Below are 22404 nucleotides of genomic sequence, written 5' to 3'. Positions count from 1 at the left end.
GAATCTGCCTGCAATGCATGAGACCTGGATTTGATCCCTGGGTTGGGAAGATCCCCAGGAGAAGGTATAGGCTACCCACTCCAGTGTTCCTACCTGGAGAATTCCATGGACAGAGGACCCCTGCCACCCTTCAAATAAATTTTAAATGCTCAGCAACTAGAAGGCCCCCCGGTGGCACTTGGTGTAAGTGAGATTGTAACTGGGAGCCATGTAAGGCATTGAGAAAAACTTTAGGAAGAATCCATCTCTGGTTTTCAAGGCAAAAGAAATCTTCTTTTCTGCCAAGACAAGATGAGGAAGCTGAAAAACAAAGATGGGATTTTTTTTCCCTATAAAGCAAGAGGGGAAGCTGTCTTGAGGACAAGGATCAGACACAGTGGAGAGGGACAGAAGAGAGGCCATCTGAACTCTCCTGGAGCATCCAGTCCCACCGCGATCAGGCCGGCAGTGGGTGGGGCCCCGGGCCGGCCAGCAAGCGCTCCCCTCGCTGGAGGCCCCCATGTGCGCAGTGAGCAGACGTCCCACAGGCCACTAATGGACTCTGAACCGAGCCAGCCGAGGGGAGCTCAAGCAGAGCATCAGGAAAGGAGAAACCCATGCAACCTGGCCTGGCTCCTCGAGAAACCAGAGCAAAACACCGGGCTTTCCTTCATCTGCCCCTCTCCCACCATCTGTCTCACACTGCAGAGGAGGAGCCCAGCTCCCTCGGACATATACCCCCTCGACAAGTGTGCTCATCCTGAGATCCGCCTGCATTCCCAGCCCGAGGGTTAATGGCTGACTTGCCCCCACCCGGCAGCGGCAGCCAGCTCTCTGGAGACCACGCCTTTGTCTAGAGGAGGCTGAGAAAGGGCCATGGCCTCCCCTCCACCCAGCACTGTCAGAGCCATATTCCGGGTAGGACCGTGGGAGCACAGAGCAGAACTGTAATGAGCCTCGCCTGATCCGTTGCCCGCTGGGGTGTTCTGGAAGGAGAGGGAAGCTGCCTGGAGGGGCTGCCGGGCTGGGCGCTTATCTGGAATTAAACTCTCCCCTGGAAAAGCATTACAGCCCTGAGCTTTCCATGGAGGTAGAGACTGTTGGGGGAGACCTTTTGCCCTTTTCAGTTTCTTTCTCTCTTAAAACTCTACCACAGTAGAGAGGGTGAGACAGAGCCTTCCCTGCCAAACTCGAATCAAGCCCAGGTCCCAGAGGGTTCCAGGACACCCCAAAGCCGGGCAGCCTCTACCCACCCAGGTCAGTGTCTCCCAGGCAGTTCTTGGGGGTGTTCAGGTCCGGTCAGCACTGGCTGTTGTGCTGTCCCTCAGACAGGCAGTTTTCTGCAGGACCTGCTAGGTGGCTGCCATCCCAAGAGGGAGGTCCTGGGTCTGGTGTTGGGTGTGGAGAGGCCACTGGCCCAGCTTCCCTCCCCCTCTGCCTCCCCCAAAGCAAGCACAGTGTGCGCCCTGCCAGCTTCAGGACCCCACTTTAGCACAGCTGGAAAGCTTGGGTAATTTACTCTGGACCATAAAGCTAGGCATGGATAGAGGAGGGTCATTTACTCGGGTCTGCCTGATGTCAGAGACCTGCTCGCACTCACTGGTACCCACCAGATCAGCCCAGGAACGTAGTGGCCACTCCCGAGAGAATTTGGGATGGGGTCCCATTACCTTACAGGCTACTTTGCAAATGCCCACTTATCCTGTGGGGTTGACCAGTTGTTCTCAAATCTGCCTGAGCCTCAGAATCAGCTGGATGGTACATTTTAAAACAGATGGCTGCCCTCCTCCAGCATTCCCGACTCTGTGAGTCTGGGTCGTGGAGTCTGGGAACATGCATTCTTAACAAGTTCCCAGGTGATACTGCCATCCCCAGCCTCACCACTAGTCTTTGACAACCACTGGGGAGCACCAGTCCTGCTAAACAGAAAATATGCCAACAAATTAACCTTTCAGGGCCTGCAGAATATTTGGAGAACTAACTCTAGGTTCTACTGTCCTTTGAGTTTTGAAGTAGTTTTTTTAATTTTTACTGAGGTATATTTGATTTATGATGTTGTGTTAATTACTGCTGTATAGCAGAGTGCCTCAGTTATACATATATATGCATTGTTTTCCACTATTGTTTATCACAGGATATTGAATAGAGTTCCCTGGGCTATATAGTAGCGCCTTGTTGTTTATCCATCCTATATACACCAGTTTTATATATCTGTATATATTATATATAATATATATATATATAAATCATATCTCTATCATGACCCAGATAATCATGATGATGTGATCACTAATCTAGAGCCAGACATCCTGGAATGTGAAGTCAAGTGGGCCTTAGGAAGCATCACTACGAACAAAGCTAGTGGAGGTGATGGAATTCCAGTTGAGCTGTTTCAAATCCTGAAAGATGATGCTGTGACAGTGCTGCACTCAATATGCCAGCAAATTTGGAAAACTCAGCAGTGGCTACAGGACTGGAAAAGGTCAGTTTTCATTCCAATCCCAAAGAAAGGCAATGCCAAAGAATGCTCAAACTACCGCACAATTGCACTCATCTCACATGCTAGTAAAGTAATGCTCAAAATTCTCCAAGCCAGGCTTCAGCAATACGTGAACCGTGAACTCCCTGATGTTCAAGCTGGTTTTAGAAAAGGCTGAGGAACCAGAGATCAAATTGCCAACATCCACTTGATCATCGAAAAAGCAAGAGAGTTCCAGAAAAACATCTATTTCTGTTTTATTGACTATGCCAAAACCTGTGACTGTGTGGATCACAATAAATTGTGGAAAATTCTGAAAGACATGGGAATACCAGACCACCTAACCTGCCTCTTGAGAAATCTGTATGCAGGTCAGGAAGCAACAGTTAGAACTGGACATGGAACAACAGACTGGTTCCAAATAGGAAAAGGAGTACGTCAAGGCTGTATATTGTCACCCTGCTCATTTAACTTATATGCAGAGCACATCATGAGAAACGCTGGACTGGAAGAAGCACAAGCTGGAATCAAGATTGCCGGGAGAAAGATCAGTAACCTCAGATATGCAGATGACACCAACCTTATGGCAGAAAGTGAAGAGGAGCTAAAAAGCCTCTTGATGAAAATGAAAGAGGAGAGCGAAAAAGTTGGCTTAAAGCTCAACATTCAGAAAACGAAGATCATGGCATCCGGTCCCATCACTTCATGGGAAATAGATGGAGAAACAGTGGAAACAGTGTCAGACTTTATTTTGGGGGGCTCCAAAATCACTGTAGATGGTGATTGCAGCCATGAAATTAAAAGACGCTTACTACTTGGAAGAAAAGTTATGACCAACCTAGATAGTATATTCAAAAGCAGAGACATTATTTTGCCGACTAAGGTCCGTCTAGTCAAGGCTATGGTTTTTCCAGTGGTCATGTGTGGATGTGAGAGTTGGACTGTGAAGAAGGCTGAGCGAGAAAGAATTGATGCTTTTGAAGTGTGGTGTTGGAGAAGACTCTTGAGAGTCTCTTGGACTACAAGGAGATCCAACCAGTCCATTCTGAAGGAGATCAGCCCTGGGATTTCTTTGGAAGGAATGATGCTAAAGCTGAACCTCCAGTACTTTGGCCACCTCATGCGAAGAGTTGACTCATTGGAAAAGACTCTGATGCTGGGAGGGATTGGGGGCAGGAGGAGAAGGGGACGTCAGAGGATGAGATGGCTGGGTGGCATCACTGACTCAGTGGACATGAGTCTGAGTGAACTCCGGGAGATGGTGATGGACAGGGAGGCCTGGCGTGCTGCGATTCATGGGGTCGCAAAGAGTCAGACACGACTGAGCTACTGAACTGAACTGATATCAGTTTATCCATCCTGTATACACCAAACTCTCGATGCTTCCCTCTCCCACCCCTCCTCCTTGGCACCCACCAGTCCATTCTCTGTGTCCCTGTTTCTGTTTCATTAGTTCAATTTAGTCAGTCAGTTGTGTGTGACTCTGCGACCTCATGGAAACCTATTTCATAGATGGGTTCATTGGTGTCCCATTTTATATGCCACATATAAGTGATATGGCATTTCTGATTTGCTTCCCTTAGTAAGATAATCTCCAGTTGCGTCCACATTGCTGCAAATGGCATTATTTTGTACTTTTTATGGCTAATATTCCATTTTATACACACACACACACACACACACACCATATCTTCTTTATCCATTCATCTGTTGCTTCCATCTCTTGGCTATTGTAAACAGTACTGCTGTGAACGAACGTAGGGGTGCGTGTATGTTTGTGAATTATAGTTTTGTCCAGATACATGCCCAAGAGTAGGATTGCTGAATCATATGGTAACTCTACTTTTAGGTTTCTGAGGAAACCCCATACTGTTTGCCACTGTGGCTGCACCAACTTACAGTCCCACCAGTTAGGCAGGAGAGTTCCCTTTTCTTCACACACTCACCAGCATTTACTATTTGTAAACTTTTTGATGATGGCCATGCTGACCGGTGTAAGTTACCTTCAATTTGTAGGCAATATCTTTTTTAAGTGACAGGAATCAAAGGGTACCTCAAGTATGTTTTATGTCTTTTTTTAAATTATGTATTTATTATACTTGGTTGCACCGGTTCTTCACTGCTGTGAGTGGGCCTTCTCTAGTTGTGGAGAGAGGGGGCTGCTCTCTAGTTGCAGAACACGGGCTTGTCCTTGTGGTGGCGTCTCTTGTTACGGAGCACAGGCTCTAGGTTCATGGGCTTCCGCGGTTGCAGCCCGTGGGCCCAGGAGTCGCGGCAGGGGGGCTTAGTTGCTCCGCGGCATGTGCAGCCCTCCCAGACCAGGACTGGAAGCTGTGTCCCCTGCTCTGGCAGGAAGACTCTCACCTGCTGTACCACCAGGGAAGCCCAAGTGTGTTCCATTTCTAAAGCAGCATTTCAAAGAAAACATGAAAAAAGGCCACCCAGGTATTAGTTTCTCTCTGGGTTTTCTGTATATTTAAAATTTTCCAAAGTGACTTTTCATGAAAAGAAGCTGTAAAGTGGACTCCTGGTGGTGAGTCTCAGCTTCATGGGAGAGGATTTTCCTACCTGAAGCCTTCTCCCCACTCACTGGAAAAAAAGTGTTGCTATTTCCCAGCACCGTGCTGTCTAAACATGCCGTGTCTGGGGAGGGCATCGCCTCACTCAGTCACGTGGAATGCGCTGTGAACACTGCCACCGCTTCAGTGCACTCTGATTTTGCTCACGTGTGGGACCTTAGGACTTAGGCATCTATCCCTCCACACTGTGTTGACAAACCACCCAGGAGGGTGGTTCTGTGTGAGGCATGCCTGTCACCGAGCTTTACTGAAGAAGGCTGAGGCGCTGAGAGAGGACCCCTCTCCGCAGGCCGAGTCACTCCTGGACGCTGTCACCGCGGACGCCGCGCCGGCTCCCCGCGCCCTCTGCTGGCAACACCGCTGCTCTTTCATGCTCCCTTGCGCTGCTTTGTGTATGACGTCACACCTGAAGGTTCCAACTGGAGGGCGTGGCTGCTTGTCCCGTCTCATCCTTTTTAAAATACAGCTTGAGAACACAGCACTGATGGATGAAGAATTTTTAACCTCCTTCCTGTCTTCTCAGCTTCCACCTTCTCTCCAGAGCTTGTTACAATAGCCCCCAAAAGGGTTCCCTGTCTCTGACCTCACCTCCCTGCATCCCTCCTCAGTACAGCAGACAGAGGGAGCCTGTTAAAATGTAAGGTGAATCCTGTCAGTCCTCTAGTACAGACCCTCCAGGGGCTTCTCCATCTAATTCTAGAGAGAAAACACAACCCTATGAGGCCCTATGAGACCTGGCATTCGGCCCCACACTCTGACCAGCTCTCCCCGCCCACCTCCACTGGACACGTGTAAGTAACCATCACCACCTCTAAAGAGGTGTTGTGTGTTGGTCAGACTGATCTCGCTCCGTCCTGATGGAGTCAGAGCGGGTAGGGGGCCTCAGAGCGTCTGTGGTAATCGGGAGCTTTTATGCTGGCCGGAGTTCTCTGACTTGGAGACCACCAGAGCCCTAGGGAGTCCTCTTCCTCGTGTGTGTGGACTACCATCCCTTCCACCCTTCCGTCCCTGGAAGGCTCAACTTCTTGATAATGTGTCACAGACAAGAATGGGACGTTCTTGTCACACCGAGGTTGTGAGATTTCATCTGCTGGCTGGGGGGCTGTTACCCCTGTTGCTGTGAGGTGAGGAGGGCAGGCCTGGGCTCCAGGCAGTGGAACAGCCTGTGGATACCAGTCCCTGCTCCTGGCTCAGCACCTCACAATGGAAATCTTGTGAGCCTAGGCCCAGCTGCACTGGGTTCCAGCCACGAAATGTCTCAGAACCTCCACTTTCAGGTAACGGCAGAGATGATGATGCCAGGCTGACCTGTTTGCTGACAGCTAAATAGGCCCCTTGCTTATTTATCTGCCATCTTTCCAAAGCCAGTTCCATGCGGGCCATGTCAAGTGCAGGGGCGTCCAGAGAAACCACTGTAGGTCTTGAGAGCCAGGCTGCAGTTTTCCTGTGGTGCTCACCCTGCCATGGGACTCTGGAACCCACAGAAACATGCATGGCCTGTCACGTTCCCGGGGTTCAGGCCCAGGTGCTCCTTAGAACTGCCAGCCCCCTTAGCATTCCCACAGGGTGAGTGGCCAAGGGCCCCTTGGACCGCCTGTGTCCCTCTGAAGGACTTATATTCATCCATGATGGGGGAGGCCTGGGGGCACCCTGCTTTCCAAGCTGTGGCAATGCGACCCACAGAAGGTGCCCCCACGGCCCTTCTTTCCGGCTCCCACCGCCCGGGGCAGCTGTCAGTGGTCTGGGGTGTGTGCACAGTGCGTGTGCACACACAGTCTGCAGGTCATACTACAGATACTTAGTCCTTCACCTTGCCCTGTTCCTTTAACGTATCCCTTTTGTTAAGTCTTGTCCATAAGCACACCTATTTTGTTTTAATTTAAACTCTTTATTTTTTATTGGGGTATAGCTGATTAATAAGACTATGATAGTTTCAGGTGAACAGTGAAAGGACTCAGTCATACATATATGTGTATCCGTTCTCCCCCAAACTCCCGTCCCATCCAGGCTGCCACATAACATTGAGCAGAGTTCCCTGTGCTATAGAGTAGGTCCTTGTTGGTTATCCATCTTTAATATAGCAGTGTGTACAACTATTTTTATGATATATTTTTCATCCTATTTCCTCAAACTCTCTCCACCATTGTCATAATTATTTCCATAATGTCTACGTCATTTTCTTCTTTTTGATATATACTATAACTCACTAAACCTTATATTCCATGAAACATCTTTGTATGTGTGTATCTTTTTGCTTCTGTGGAATTATTTCCTTAGAATTCATTTCTAGAGTCCACATGTTGTCTTAAAGGGTGCAGACATTTCTGATATTCTTCACATCGTTTCTTTCCCAAAAGGTGGTGTTGATGTCCAGTGCTAGGAAGAATGTTTTTTGTTGTTGATGTTTTGCCATTACCATCTAGGTGCTATTGGGAGAGGAAGGTATGGAGAAGTTCAGTTCAGTTCAATTCAGTCGCTCAGTCGTGTCCAACTCTTTGCAACCCCATGAACTGCAGCACGCCAGGCCTCCCTGTCCATCACCATCGCCTGGAGTTCACTCAAACTCATGTCCATCGAGTCGGTGATGCCATCCAGCCATCTCATCCTCTGTCGTCCCCTTTTCCTCTTGCCCCCAATCCCTCCCAACATCAGAGTCTTTTCCAATGAGTCAACTCTTCGCATGAGGTGGCCAAAGTACTGGAGAAGAATGAGGAGGAAAAGCTCTGTTAGCAGTTACTGGAGATGCAGTGAGGTGGTTTGTTTTATCTTCTCAGCACGACCAGCTCCACAGCCAGCAGCTGTGACACGGAGTTCACTAAAGAAGATGAGCAAAGGCTGAAGGACTACATCCAGCAGCTCAGGAACGACCGGGCGGCAGTCAAGCTGACCATGCTGGAGCTGGAGAGCATCCACATCGACCCTCTCAGCTACGATGTCAAGCCCCGGGGGGACAGCCAGCGACTAGACCTGGAGAACGCGGTGCTGATGCAGGAGCTCATGGCCATGAAGGTATCCGTGGGAGTGGGGAGGGGGTGCCTTTTCTCAAACCCTCATCCCCTGCACTCCGCTGTCGTCAGGAGGAAACATAAAAAGGCCTCTCGAAAGCTGGTTAGCCATCCATGTTCAGTTGCCTCTCCACAGGAGGACAGCCAGAACCTCGTGTGTAGACAGGAGTGGTTTCAGTAGTCCAGGGTCCCCTGAGCTGGAAGTGCTCCTAGAGAGATGCACTCAGCACTGGAGAAACCTCAGGGGGTCCCAGGCCAGAATGGGACACCTCATCTCCAGGAGAAGCCAGAAGAGGCCTCGGCAGGGTGAAACAGCCTCCGATCGGCCTCCAGAATGCTTGCCGGTGCTTCCTGGGTTGATGCTGATGTTAAGGTGAGGCGAGGAGAACAGAGCAAGGCCAGGGCAGCCTTTGGACAGGAGCCCTGGTTTCCTGACCCCCTTGTCCATTTGGTGCTGTGTGGGGCGCCAACAACCACCTTCCCCATCACACCCCAGGCACCAGTTCACCCTCGTCCTGGTCGTCCTGGGTAGAGATATCCCAGTAGATACTTGTGGCCTTAGACCTGTTCGAACTTGCCAGTTTCAGAGATTTAGGACTGGTCTTTGTTATATTCTTGGCGGAGAGTTCCTGTTGTACATTTATACATCCCTCAGGTTTGTCATCTGATTCCTCAAAGGAGGCTTTTCTTTTCCCACCCGAAACCTGAGGACACACGTGTCCTGGCCGCCCCTCCAGAAGGCAGCCTTCTAGTCTCCTCTACGAGGTAGTGCTCCCTTCGGGCGCTCCGGCCTGGCTGTCCACCCCGCCCTTGTGCAGGTGCTAAAGCTCAGGCCCTGGGGCCCCTACCCATCCGAGCCCTCAGGGCCCAGCACTGTGGCTGCCTCGTCTTTCCTCTTGGGCAGAACGCCCGCTTCATCTCTGGCACCCACGCATTCATCTCTCCTTCTCTCAAGCTTGCGTCTGTGTGTTGTTCTGGGCGTGGCTGTCCATATTAGCTCAGGACACAGTGTTGCCAGCACCTTAAGAATCCTGTTTCTGGTGGCAAAAGATGAGACGGTTCAGTGTGTGGAAACACCTTTCATCCTGGTTTTACGTCATCGTCAGGAAAGGTTTGCGTCGTCTTTTGAGCAGTTGCTCGGCACATTGCCCTCTCTGTGGCTAATACCATCCCTGAGTGTAACCAGCTGTGCTGGGTGCCCTCCCGGTGTTTCCCCACATTGGAGCTGAGACCATCCCCCAACCCGGGTCTGGCTTACCCAAGACAGCACAGCAGGCCTGTGGCTTGTTAGCCCAGAGGAGGTCACTTCGGGGATGACCGCAGTCAGTCAGTGACTTGGTGAATCCCTCTCAAGGGATTCAGTGTATGAAGTGACTCAGTGTGTGAAGAATCCGTTTAAGTAGGGTCACAGAAAGAACTGGGGAGACTGACCAGGTGGTCATGGGGTGGTGGACTTGCCCTCCAGCAGACGCAAAGGACAGGGGTCATGAAGGGGCTCACCTCTAAAGGGGGACTGTAGCTTGGTGCTTACCTGGCCTCTGAGCTGGATGTCGTGGGTTCAAACTCAGGCTCCATAATTTACTCAGTATGTGGGCTGAGAAGAGATGGTAGACTCTGCTTACCTCAGTGTCCCATCCATGAATGGAGATATTCACAGTACCTACCTCAGGATGAGAGGACTGAATGAGCTGCTTAGGATAACCATTTAAAGCAGTGTTACATGCTCAGTAAATGCTAGTGCGTCTCACTGTTACCTGGTCCAGGAGAGCACTGCCCCATTTTGGGGTCACTTCTTACTCTTCACAGCAAACTCTCCTTTGACTTTTCCAAGAGACTCCAAGAAGTGACCTGATGAATAGTCACCTGAGGAGGGCTCTGTTTCCATGGATTTTATGTGGGCCCTGAAGTCGATAGGACCTGGGGCCAGTGTCACTGCTGTGGGTGCTCCCGAGCTGCCCAGCGTGGTTGCAGGACCCAGCTGCCATGAGGGTGATGATATCCATGGATTGGTGTCATGGAAAATGCGAAAGGAAACGGAATTTAGAAGGGACCTAGTCAGATGCTTCAACCTCTTTGATACGGGTTAGCCTCTGCCTGCCAGAAAACTGGCCTCCAGCAAGGTGAGTATGACCACTGGAGAAGAGGAGGTGGAATCTCCTGGTTGTTAGAAAGATGCTCCTTATTGTGAGCCAAAGCCGGCAGGCCTGTCCCTTCCACCCGTTGATCTCGGTTCTGGTGCACAGTGGAAAGCCTGTGGCGTGGTGCGGGCATGTGGAGACAGCCGTCCAGTCTCCCGCGAGGCCTTGAGTGGCAGTCGGGGTCCCTGCTGTCACCCCACCAGCCCCTCGTGTGCTCTGTGCCCCGCAGGAGGAGATGGCCGAGCTGAAGGCCCAGCTCTACCTCCTGGAGAAGGAGAAGAAGGCCCTGGAGCTGAAGCTGAGCACGCGAGAAGCCCAGGAGCAGGCCTACCTGGTCCACATCGAGCACCTCAAGTCTGAGGTGGAGGAGCAGAAGGAGCAGCGCACGCGGTCCCTCAGCTCCACCAGCAGCGGAGGCAAGGACGCGGCCAGCAAGGTAGGGCGGCCCGGGCTCAGCCTCCCCTCCCGCAGAGCCGCGCCCACTGCCCGCAGCTTCCTTATGTGCAGAGGAACTGCAGCCATTCTAGAGATCCGAAAGACAGTGACGTTTTGAGTGCAAAGAAACCAAGTCCACGTTTTGTCACCTCACTTTATGTAGCAGGTAAAGCACCTCATAGATCACAGTCTCATCCAGGGAGTGGCCAGGAGGCCGGTAGTCACCCCACGCCCTCCTCCTGGCCCGTGGGATCATCAGTGTTGATCACGTGATACTGATCACCACACATGTCATCTCCCCTGAGTCTCAAGACTCTCGGGAAGCAAGAGCTATCCCTTTTACATGGCAAAAATGAGGTATAAAAGAATGGGGGCGGGGGCGGTCTCACAGCTGGTAAATGGCAGAATCAGGATTTAACCCCAGACTGGCTGACTCTGGTCCTCCTCCTCTTACGTGTTTCCTCCTCAGCTTCCTTAAGGTGGAAGGCAGGAGGTGGCCTGAGGCAGAGGAGGAGGAAGGCGGGCGCGGGGTTACCCCGAAGAGCGCAGAGTGTGGGCTGCCGCTGGCATCATCTTGCAAGCTCACACTTTCATTAGCCCTCAAGTCTTTTTTTCTAGAATTCAAGCTCATTCCGTCATCCTCTATCACAGAATAATTCCAAATACTGCATTGGAGAAAAAAAATAGTCTAGACCCTAAAGAAAGACATCCCTCGCCGCAGGGTCCTGGAATCCCGTGCGTGCAATTTTCTGTTTCTGATGAACGCCAGCTGCTCCTGACTCATTTATCTCTGGCCCAAGACTGTGGGCGTGCAGTGACTTGCTGCCCTGTGAGTGGCCCCTCATGGCCCAGGTGCAGGGGTATCTCCACCAGAGGGGTGTCCCTAAGAAGAAAGCCCCTTGCTGATGCTGTGTGACAGAGAATGGTTCCCCTGTGCTGCCTGCTCCAGAGGCCATAGCCGCCCTCTGCCCACTCTCACCTACAAGGGTGCCAAGGGAGCTGGGGCCACAGCACCCAGTGGGGCTGCTCTCCCAAGGCCCTGCTGCTTCTCAGTCGTCCATTCCTGTGATGGATGTGATCTGGTCCAGGCAAGATGCTGGAGGTAGTGCCAGGATTTCAGCTTCCAGTGCAGGACACCAATGGGCAGATGGATGATCACAGCAGAGGACACAACACCCAGAGTGCAAAGATCGATGCCCAGTGCGAGGGGAGGCCACAGGCCAGACCCACGATCCAGCTTTGGAGGTTAGGGGCAGGTTTCCTGAACACAGACCCAGTGGAGAGTGGGTGCGAGCCCGATGAAGAGGCCAGGAAGGATGTGGAAGTCTGCCCTGGGCTGATGGAGCAGCACAGGCCAAGCCCAGGGGGAGGAGGGGTTGATGTGTTGACTGGAGAGACCCACCAGCTGCGCCGTCCTGGGCACGGGGAGGGATCACAGAGGGGCTTTTGCAGGAAGTGATGTGACACAGTCTGAGCTTGGGAAAGGTCACCATGGGGTGCACCCTAAGACCACATGCCAGTGCCTGAGGGGTCTGACCACGGGGTGGAGGGCTCTGACCACGGGGTGGGCAGCAGTGTGTCTTCACACAGGAGAATCCGGGGCTCACAGACATGGCTTGTCCATTCTGTGGCAACGGCTTCAGAATCTATGCACAGCCCTTTGAGTTTGTGAGCCATCACTCTGGAACAGAGCTCCTGTGTTTGCGTATGTACTCTTAGGGTGGGGTGGAAGTGGACTTACTGAGCTCTTGCCAGGAGAGGCCCATGAGCTGAGCATTTTCCCCTGGTTCTTAGTATTTATTTTGACTGGGGGAAGCACTGTATTCTGTGGAATGGCTCCAAAAAACAGAAACCTCTTTGACGTAGAAGACCAGATGATTTATTTTTATTTTTTTACATTAAGAGTACAGAGCTTTTATAAAGGTACCCTGTGTTGTTCAGGTAATGAAATTAGAGTAAGCTGATTATTTTGTCTTTCAGAAATTAGACCCATTTACTCTATCAATAATATCTCCCTTCTGGGCTATTAATTTGGTCTTATCTGTTGGTAGATGAGGCAAGCAGTCTGGAGCAGAGGCTGGAGCCAAATAGTCAATATTTTAGGATTTGGGGGTCATACAGATTCTGCTGCACCTATGTAACTCTGCCATTGCAAAACTGTCTCTTCCTTACTGCGAAGGAAGAGACAATACAGACACAGAGGCACGTGGCTGGGTTCTAACAATGCTTTATTTATAGACACTGAAATCTGAATTTCATGTGATTCCTACATATCATAAAATAGTCCTTTCTTTCCCTTGATTTTAAAAATAAAAACACAATTCTTACTCTGTGGGCCTTAATAAAAACAGGTGGCCAGCCAGACTGGAGTTTAGAACACCTACTCTTGCTTCGAGGTAGGGAGGTGGTTGGGTGTCGTGCTTTGTTTAAAACTTCCCTTCAGCCAACAGGCTGAGTCCCACATCTTAACCAAATCACATTAGGTTTTTTCAGTTCTTGTCTGTGTGCAGCAGATTACTAGACGCACTCGGTGGGCCGCGCTGGGTGAAACAAAGCTGGCCCTGTCTTTAAGGAGACACGTCAGCCCCGCAGGGGAGTCGATGTACTCACAGAGGGTGTTGGACTCTGGAGAGATTGCAAAGCTGGTCAGTGGCGGCTCAGGGCTGCAAGACGCCCGGTGGAGCGGAGGGAAGAGAGCAGAGCTGGGGGCCGGAGGAGAGCTCAAACGCAGTGCTCTCCTCCCGAGCCCCGGGGGGGTGTGGTGCATCTATGTGGGCAGGCAGAGGCGCCCTCGTGCCTCCTGTCAACTGGACTTCCAGCCCTGGGCCCCTGACCCCTTGGAGCGCTCACCCACTGAGATGCAGCCTTCTGTCTACATTCTGTCTTAACAGGTCACAAGCTTTTTCTTCTGGAGCCTGGGTTGTAGTAAATCCACAGGAAATGTCTGCTGAGCAAATTATCAGATGAGCACTGTCCCCCTCTGTTTATTCCACAGCAGAGCAGCTGCCCTCCGTCTGTATGCAGACAGCGGGCCACTCAAATGGGCACAATGACGGTGTTATAAATGAACTGTGCTCTACGCTGGGTTTAGGCCTTCTCTAAAGGCTCTCACGTGTCCTCATCTGTAAAACAGGAGGAGTTGGGTTAGGTGACGTCAAAGTTCCTGTCTGATGCCAAGACACACTTCCGTTTTCCTTCCCTTCTCCTGGGTTTTCTAGATGATTACCTGGACCCAGTGAAGCCTCTGAATCCAGAGAAGACCGGGTTTCTCCCCGGAGGGTGTGGGGTGCGGGAGGGACCACACAAGCATGTATGTTTCCCACGCGTCTTTCCTGAGTGAGGAGCGCTGGCCTGAGTGGGCATCCCGGTTCCGCCGGGTCCTGGCAGTGACTCAGGACAGCATCACTTCCCTGAGCCTTGGTGTCCTCCTTGGCCAGGAGGGGACACTGATAGTGTCCGCTGCAGAAGGCCATCACGGTGGTCAGACGAGGGAACGCGTGTGTGTGACCTGGGTGCCCGTGAGTGCTCGGGACGTGGGGCAGCCTCCCGCTCCGCCAGCGGCACCCTCGGCCGCAGGCCTGACCCGGTGCTTTGCGCCCTCAGGAGTGTCCGGACACCGCCTCCCCTGCCCTGTCCCTGGCCGAACTGCGGACGGCGTGCGGTGACAGCGAGCTGGCCACGGAGTTCACGAACGCCATCCGTCGGTAAGCACCCAGCCCGCTGCCCAGAGGGGCAGTTTCTTCCAGGGGTGGCGGTGTATGCAAGGGTGATGGCTGGGGTCGGTTCTCCCAGCTGCTGACGCCACTCGTCAGGAGTATCACAGGTGTCTGGGAGAAAGGAGGCCCCATACCGCCTTCTCATGCAGGCCTGCAGGCCAGAAGGGTGAGTGCAAGAGGAAAATATATCCAGTGATGCCACCTGCAGACAGAAAGGGTCTGCTTCTTCACCCTTCCATTGTGGTGCGGCACTGGCTAGAATCTCAGGACCGTGTTAAACAGTGACAGTCGAAACAGGCGTCTTTTGGTATCACTGGGATGGAATATTGCAGGTAAATTCTGTTGGCTCTTTAGGGAATTTTTAACAGTTTCTTTGGCTGCTTTATACATATAGCATATTCCTCAAATATAAACATAATTAAGTTGACTGAAGAGAAAACAAACAGACGTCTTTACCTTGTTTCCACCTTCAATGAGAATACCTGCCTCACCATCTCGGTCTCTTTCCACTCAGACAGCCTCAGTTTATTTACCTCCGGGCGTTTTCCTCTACTGTGGCTGTTTCTCTGTCCTTTCTAGATCTGTCTTCCATATCCTGACTTTTCATCCTCTCCCCACCCTTGCACTCAGTTCTAGGACAGCAAGGCTGTCCAGCAGAAAAGTAATGCAAATCACACTGTAATGTTAAATGTTCTAGGATCCATGTTTTTTAAAAAAAGAAACAGATATAGTCCACTTTTATAACATATTGTATTTCACTCATACATCCAAAATATTTCAAAATATAAATCCATATCTCTAAAAGATATTCTTTCTTCTAGTTTTTCTAATTCTTTTTTGGAAAATTTTCTTCTAATTTTTTTTTTACTAAATTTTCAAAATCTATTGTGAATTTAGTACATTTATACTTATTGCACGTCAGATTCAAACGAGCCAGCACGTCGAGCATTCAGTAGCTCACATGGCTGTGGCTGCCCTGTGAATAGTGCGGTTCTGATCAGTCCTGGGTGTTCATTGAAAGGACTGATGCTGAAGCTGAAACTCCAGTACTTTAGCCACCTCATGCGAAGAGTTGACTCATTGGAAAAGACTCTGATGCTGGGAGGGATTGGGGGCAGGAGGAGAAGGGGACGACCGAGGATGAGATGGCTGGATGGCATCACCGACTCGATGGACATGGGTTTGGGTGAACTCCAAGAGTTGGTGGTGGACAGGGAGGCCTGGCATGCTGCAGTTCATGGGGTCGCAAAGAGTCGGACACGACTGAGTGACTGAACTGAGGAGGTTCTTAAGGTCCACTTTCCAACCCACTCCAGTCTTCTTGCCTGGAGAATCCCCATGGACAGAGGAGCCTGGCGGGCTACAGTCCACCGGGTCCCAAGAGTCAGACATGGCAGAGCGACTAAACAACCTCGCTACAGCCACCATGGTGTTTGACTGATGTGTTGAGTTTATTTTGTTGATTAAATCTATAATCTCTCGTAATGATGATATCTTCTTGCGTTTCTCTGAGGACACTTATACTTAATATCTTGTCTGCTGTACTGACTGTTTCCTCACAGGTGAGCTTTACAGTTGAGCTTGGTGACTTGGCTCTGGCTCGTAAGCTTGCCTTCCACGCTTTCTGTCCCTCCCTGCTGACGGAGGTCTCTAGGCTGCGTGTCTGACCCAGGTGTCTCCTGGCTTTCCCTTTTTATGACTGCTCACAGTTTCTGGCAGACAAAGAACGCTCCTTAGTTTCCATAATTCTTTAAGGTTAAAAATATATATGTTTGCCATCACTCGGGAGGCTTTGGAATGGAGAGGAAGGCTACAGTGCATGCTCAGGCTGCTGTCTTGATCCAGCCAGGGCTGTTGATTTTATAGTGTAGCCTCCGGCTAAGGGTGGACCAAACGCTGCCTTGTAGGGAATCTTACTACCCTCCTGATTGACTCACTGCCACTTTTGCTCTTTCCTTCCAGTTGTAATAGCTCAGTGTCTACACTGCCAGCACTTCTGGCCATGTGGTTAAATGGTAATTGCTTTGCTTGAGGAGGGAAGAGAGAAGCTGTGCAGAAAATGCCCTCACCTAATCCTAACGATGTGATTGCATCAGAAACCAGGGACGCAAACCACTCCCCACTTCCAACTGGGAACCATTTGGATATTGTGTCTGTAAGCTAAGCCCCTGCATTTTTCAAGATCCCTGAACCTCAGAGGCCCTCGCTAGCACAAGCAGGGTGCAGATTCTGCTGACTAAACATAAAGAGATTTCATTTGTTGTGTCAGTCACAATGGATTTCCAATAGCCAGCCTTGAGTTGGTTAGCATGGATTTCTAATCAAGCCCCAGATATATGGAGCCAAGAAAGAACCCACAGGGCTACAGGAGAAAGGAAAATAACATAATTATACTGTATACATAGCTTAGAAATGGGAATCATTATTTCATGAGGGTTTATAACATAGATGCCCAAGCACTGAGGTTTGGGGTGTGTCTCTTTTTAAAAGTCAACTGGAAACTACCACCTTCCTTGAAGGTGTTAAATCACCGCCAAGCTAGTGGCTGAGTCAGTCAAGGATTTCCTCCCAGAATTTTCAGACACTTTCCTTTTTTGGAAAATGATGCTTCCAAACACCGAAGTTGTGGGCCCCAGGAACAGGACTGAAGAGAGCGGGTGTGTAGAGGGGTGGGCAGAGGCTGTGCGTGCTAAGTTACTATTCATGTCCAGCTCTTGTGACCCCGTGGATTGCAGCCTACCAGGCTCCTGTCTGTGACTCTACAGGCAAGAAGACTGGAGCGGGTTGCCACGCCCTCTTCCAGGGGATCTTCCCGACCCAGGGATCGAACCTGCATCTTTACATCTCCTGTGTTGGCAGGTGGGTTCTTTACCACTGGTGCCACCTGGGGCAGAGGCTTGGCGTGGGCTATTCTGGCAGGAGCCCCAGGAAGGGCCTTGCGACGCTCCAGTCGCTGCCTGGTCCCTGTCCTGCCCCAGCGGCTGCAGCCCTGCAACCCTGCTCTCTGTCTGCGCCCAACCTTCTTCTGTCTGGAACAAAACCAGGCCTTCATGCAGTCACACATTTACTGTCTAACTTCCATCTGGTCTGATTTTGTTCCCTCCACTTCCGTGAGCGTTTATTATGGGATATTGGCTCCAGGCTTGCCATAAAACCCCATCTGGATGACCAGGTTTCCTGTCTTGCACATGAGGAGTTTTCTTATCGGAGCACCTAGTCTCCCGTGTTGTCTGCGCAGGCTGTGTGCTGCAAAGCCTTTCTCCATCCCAGATCCCCGTCTTGCTCATGTTCCTAGTAAAATATAACTGAACAGCCTTCCCACCGGAGAAGTAAGCTGACTATGCAGCTCAGGAGAGGGAGTTTTCAGAAAGGAATCTTCTTGTACTTCTGTGGTATTTGTGTAGCCTACCTTGAGGACCCGGGCACAGCTGAGAGGAGCAGACGGTTTCTCCGTCATGCTTAGGAGGTGGCAAGGAGGAGGTGGTGTCCCTTGTATGAGGCAGAGGAAGCAGGGGCGGGGAGACTGGACAGCAAGGTTGAGTGGTCACTCAAGGTCACACGGCAAGGCCGCGAGGAAATCTCACGCCACTGCTTTCTCTGCTGGACTCCATGTGCTGGCAGGGGGGTGCTTACCCATTGAGTGTGGGCCTCTTCCCTGTCTATAAAATTGATTGATTGATTCTTGTGTGCCCTGAAAGTGAGAGCTGCTCAGTCATGTCTGACTCTTTGTGACCCCATGGACTATACAGTCCATGGAATTCTTCAGGCCAGAAGACTTAGAAATATCAATACCCTCAGATATGCAGATGACACCACCCTTATGGCAGAAAGCAAAGAACTAAAGAGCCTCTTGATGAAAGTGAGAGTGAAAAAGTTGTCTTAAAACTCTTAACATTCAGAAAACTAAGATCATGGCATCTGGGCCCATCACTTCATGGGAAATAGATGGTGAAACAATGAGAGACTTTATTTCAGGGGCTCCAAAATCACTGCAGATGGTGACTGCAGCCATGAAATGAAAAGACGGTTGCTCCTTGGAAGAAAAGCTATGACCAACCTAGACAGGATATTAAAAAGCAGAGACATTACTTTGCCGACTAAGGTCCGTCTAGTCAAGGCTATGGTTTTTCCAGTGGTCATGTATGGATGTGAGAGTTGGTCTGTGAAGAAAGCTGAGCACCGAAGAATGATGCTTTTGAACTATGGTGTTGGAGAAGACTCTTGAGTCCCTTGGACTGCAAGGAGATCCAGCCAGTCAGTCCTGAAGGAAATCAGTCCTGAATATTCATTGGAAGGACTGATGTTGAAGCTGAAACTCCAATACTTTGGCCACCTGATACGAAGAACTGACTCACTGGAAAAGACCCTGATGCTGGGAAAGATTGAAGGCGGGAGGAGAAGGGGATGACAGAGGATGAACAGAGGATGAGGTGATTGAATGGAATCACCAACTCAGTGGAGTTTGGGTAAGCTCCTGGAGTTGGTGATGGACAGGGAAGCCTGGCATGCTGCAGTCCATGGGGTCGCAAAGAGTCGAATACGACTGAGCGGCTGAACTGAACTGAGCCTTTCCCTTCTCCAGGGGATCTTCCCAACCCAGGGATCGATTCCAGGTCTCCCGCATTGCAGGCGGATTCTTTACCAGCTGAGCCACAAGGGAAGCCCAAGAATACTGGAGTGGGCAGCCCATCCCTTCTCCAGCAGATCTTCCCGACGCAGGAATCAAACCAGGGTCTCCTGCATTGCAGGCAGATTCTTTAAATACATCATTGCTGTTTCTTATGAGCCTCCCTCTCCTTCCCTCAATTCCCTGGTAGTTCAGACAGTACAGAACCCACCTGCAATGCAGGAGACCCGGGTTCAATCCCTCGGTCAGGAAGATCCCTGGAAGAAGGCACAGCAACCTACTCCAATATTCTTGCCTGGCAGGCTACAGTCCATAGGGTCATAAAGATTCAGACATGACTGAGCGACTAACATGACTTTCCCTTTCTCCTTCCCTCCTCCACTCCCTGCAGGAGAGGTGGGGGGTGGGGGGTGGCGGGTAAGGGGTGCAGGAATCATGGCTTACTCACCCAGCTGTATGACTCGTGCCTCTGTCCCTTCTAAGTGATCCCTAAACCATCTCAGCCTCATTTCTCTCTGCCCACTGGACATCTCCCCTGAATAGACTATAGCCTTAAAACAAGACGTCCAAAACAGAAATTATCGTTTCCTCCTGCCCTTTGAAACTGGCCTCTTTTTCAGAATTCCTATTATTTGTAAAAACTTCAAAGTCTGCCTCTTATTAGCAGATAGTATTTTTTCCCCTTAAAACCCCATCTCTCCCATGAAGTTTGCGTTGCCTTCTGAATTTAGCCCTCAACCCCTCCGAAATCAGAGTAGCATCTCAGTGGGTCATTCTGCCATTAGTTCCATCCTGTGTTCCCCCCTTAAATCACACTTCTGATCATGTGGTTCTGCAGATAGATCTTCCATGGTGTGACCTTTGTCATCATATGTAGGTCCCTAACTTAACTTCTTGGCCTGTATTTCAAATGTTTCCCTACACGTTATCTGTGGTCCAGATTCATCCAGACAGTTCATCTTTCCATGAGCATGCCCTTTGCTTTATCCCCCTACCCCACCCCATCTCTCTCAAGCTGTGAACCCCTCCAGCTGGACACTCATCTTCCTGAAGGTTCCTCAGGCACCTCTTCTCTGTGCCGCTGATGGTACAGACCACTCATCACTGTCAGTGTCCACAGAGCCTGTGGCTGTCAAGAGAGCCTTAGAGCAAACCATAGGGAGCCTTGTGGAGTTCAAATCCATATCCAAGTTCCAAAAAATGTCTGCCCAGCTCTAGAAATCTCCCAGACTTGATGGTACCCATTGACCCCCTGTTCCAGCAGCTATGGATTAATACTGTTCCTGAGCCACACACATACTGGATTGAAATGAAGAGGGAACCAGTTAAAGAGGGAGCCCCGCTGAGGCCACAGGCAGGATCATCACCGTTTCATTAGTGGGACTGTTATTTTTAAAGGTACTGTTTTCTTAAACTTGCACTTGCTGGTGCTTCCTATGTGGCTGATTTATAATCAGGCAGTAGAGGTTGTGCTTAGAATTCCATAAATGCACAGGGGTCTACAGGATGTTAATGGAATACAGGGTGTGCCTATAAGTTCATTACCTTGTAAATAAATGGCTGAGCTCCAGAGCTGGCCTCACAGGGCCAAGGGAAACACCAGTTCTCATCCCGGGGGTTGAGGTGGGTCAGTGAGATTTCTTCATCTTTCTGTCATTCCCCCATGTTCCAAAAGCTGAGAGAGAAGGCCTTCCCCTCAGATCTCATAAAGACAGTGATGGAGACATCAAAGGACCCTGTAGCACGGGCAAGGCAGTGGCGAGATGTGCAGGAAACGTGGTCTGGGCCACCATCTTGCTGCTAGTCTAGGCAGACTCACCCCAAGTCAACACCTGCAGAGCACCCTTATCCGGGACACCCCCTCCTTAGTCCCGCAGGCCTGGGCTTTTCACCAGTCTCCTGTTCCACTGCCTGCTCTCCGTGACTCGGCACACTGCAGCGCCGTGCTGACTCACAGAGAGCGCTAGTGCGTCCGAGCTCCACAGGCGTCACTGGCGAGTCTCTTCAGCTGCACTTCAAGCACCTCATCTAGAAAGCTAGAAGAGTAACAGCACTGCCCTCCCAGGTTTGTGGTGAGAATTACATAACTTCATGCTTGTAAAGGAGTTAGGGTAGCTACTACTGCTGGCTGGATTTTCTTTAAAAAGATGAGTAGTTTATAGACTGTATAGACACTGTTGTTGTTCAGTCACTCAGTCGTGTCTGACTCTTTGCAACCCCATGGACTGCAGCATGCCAGGCTTCCCTGTCCATCACCAACTCCCAGAGTTTGCTCCATTGAGTCAGTGATGCCATCCAACTGTCTCATCCTCTGTAGCCCCCTTCTCCTCCCACCTTCAGTCTTTCCTAGCATCAGGGTCTTTTCCAGTGAGTCACTTCTTCACATCAGGTGGCCAAAGTATTGGAGCTTCAGCTTCAGCATCAGTTCCTCCAATGAGTACACAGGGTTGATTTCCTTTAGGAATGACTGGTTTGATCTCCTTGCTGTCCAAGGAACTCTCAAAAGTCTTCTCCAGCACCACAGTTTCAAAGCATCAATTCTTCAGGGCTCAGAATTCCCTATGATCCAACTCTCACATCTGTACACAAGTACTGGAAAAAACTATAGCTTTGACTATACGGACACTTGTCAACAAAGTGACGTCTTTGCTTTTCAATAAGCTGTCTAGGTTGGTCATAGCTTTTCTTCCAAGGAGCAAGCATCTTTTAATTCCATCGCTGTCATCACCATCCAGTGATTTTGGAGACCAAGAAAATAAAGTCTATCACCGTTTACATTGTTACCCATCTATCTGCCATGAAGTGATGGGACTGGATGCCCTGATCTTCATTTTTTGAATGTTGAGTTTTAAGCCAGCTTTTTCACTCTCCTCTTAGACCTTCATCAAGAGGCTCTTTAGTTCCTCTTCACTTTCTACCATTAGGGTGGTGTCATCTGCATATCTGAGGTTATTGGTATTTCTCCTGGCAATCTACCATGAAGGAAATAAATAGAATCATAGTCACTGCAGAGATTTTATTTTAAATATATAGAGAGAGATTGCAATAAGTAATGGGGGAAATAAGATGCTGGGGATGTCATAACTCTGGGACATTGGTTTAGATGGGTGGTCAGGGTAGGCTTCTCTGAGGTGGCATTTAAGCTGAGACAAGGAGGAGGACATATAATGTAGCGGAGGAAGTTCATCCCAAGGAGAGGGGACTGGCTGCACAGGGTTCTGTTCTGGGAAAAAACGCTTGGTGTGGGCAGAGAAGGGACAGGATTCCAGGGTGCAAGGGGGAGGGTGATTCCAAAGCCTGGGTCAAGCAGGGCTTTAGTCAAAGCAAGACCGTGGACTTGATTCTCAACGCAGTGCAGTATGATCCGATTTGTCATATTAGAAAATTCCTCTGGCTGCTCTGTGGAAACTTGACTACAGGGTACAAAGGTGAAGCAGATAAACCAA

At 50.3% G+C, this 22404-nt stretch overlaps 1 protein-coding gene across 1 annotated transcript in view; it reads left to right on the top strand.

Annotated features, from left to right (window-relative positions):
- MCC (MCC regulator of WNT signaling pathway) overlaps positions 1 to 22404 on the top strand; it is a 305622-nt gene that overhangs the window by 272351 nt on the left and 10867 nt on the right. Inside the window, exons 13-15 of the mRNA XM_068964248.1 lie at positions 7812 to 8046; positions 10410 to 10616; positions 14219 to 14319. Of these exons, the coding sequence (XP_068820349.1) occupies positions 7812 to 8046; positions 10410 to 10616; positions 14219 to 14319 (543 nt within the window). The remainder of the gene's footprint in view (positions 1 to 7811; positions 8047 to 10409; positions 10617 to 14218; positions 14320 to 22404) is intronic.

The sequence above is a fragment of the Capricornis sumatraensis genome, chromosome 2 (genome assembly GCF_032405125.1).
Source record: "Capricornis sumatraensis isolate serow.1 chromosome 2, serow.2, whole genome shotgun sequence".
NCBI classification, from domain to species: Eukaryota; Metazoa; Chordata; class Mammalia; order Artiodactyla; family Bovidae; genus Capricornis; species Capricornis sumatraensis.
This window is presented reverse-complemented; position numbering and strand designations above follow the sequence as displayed.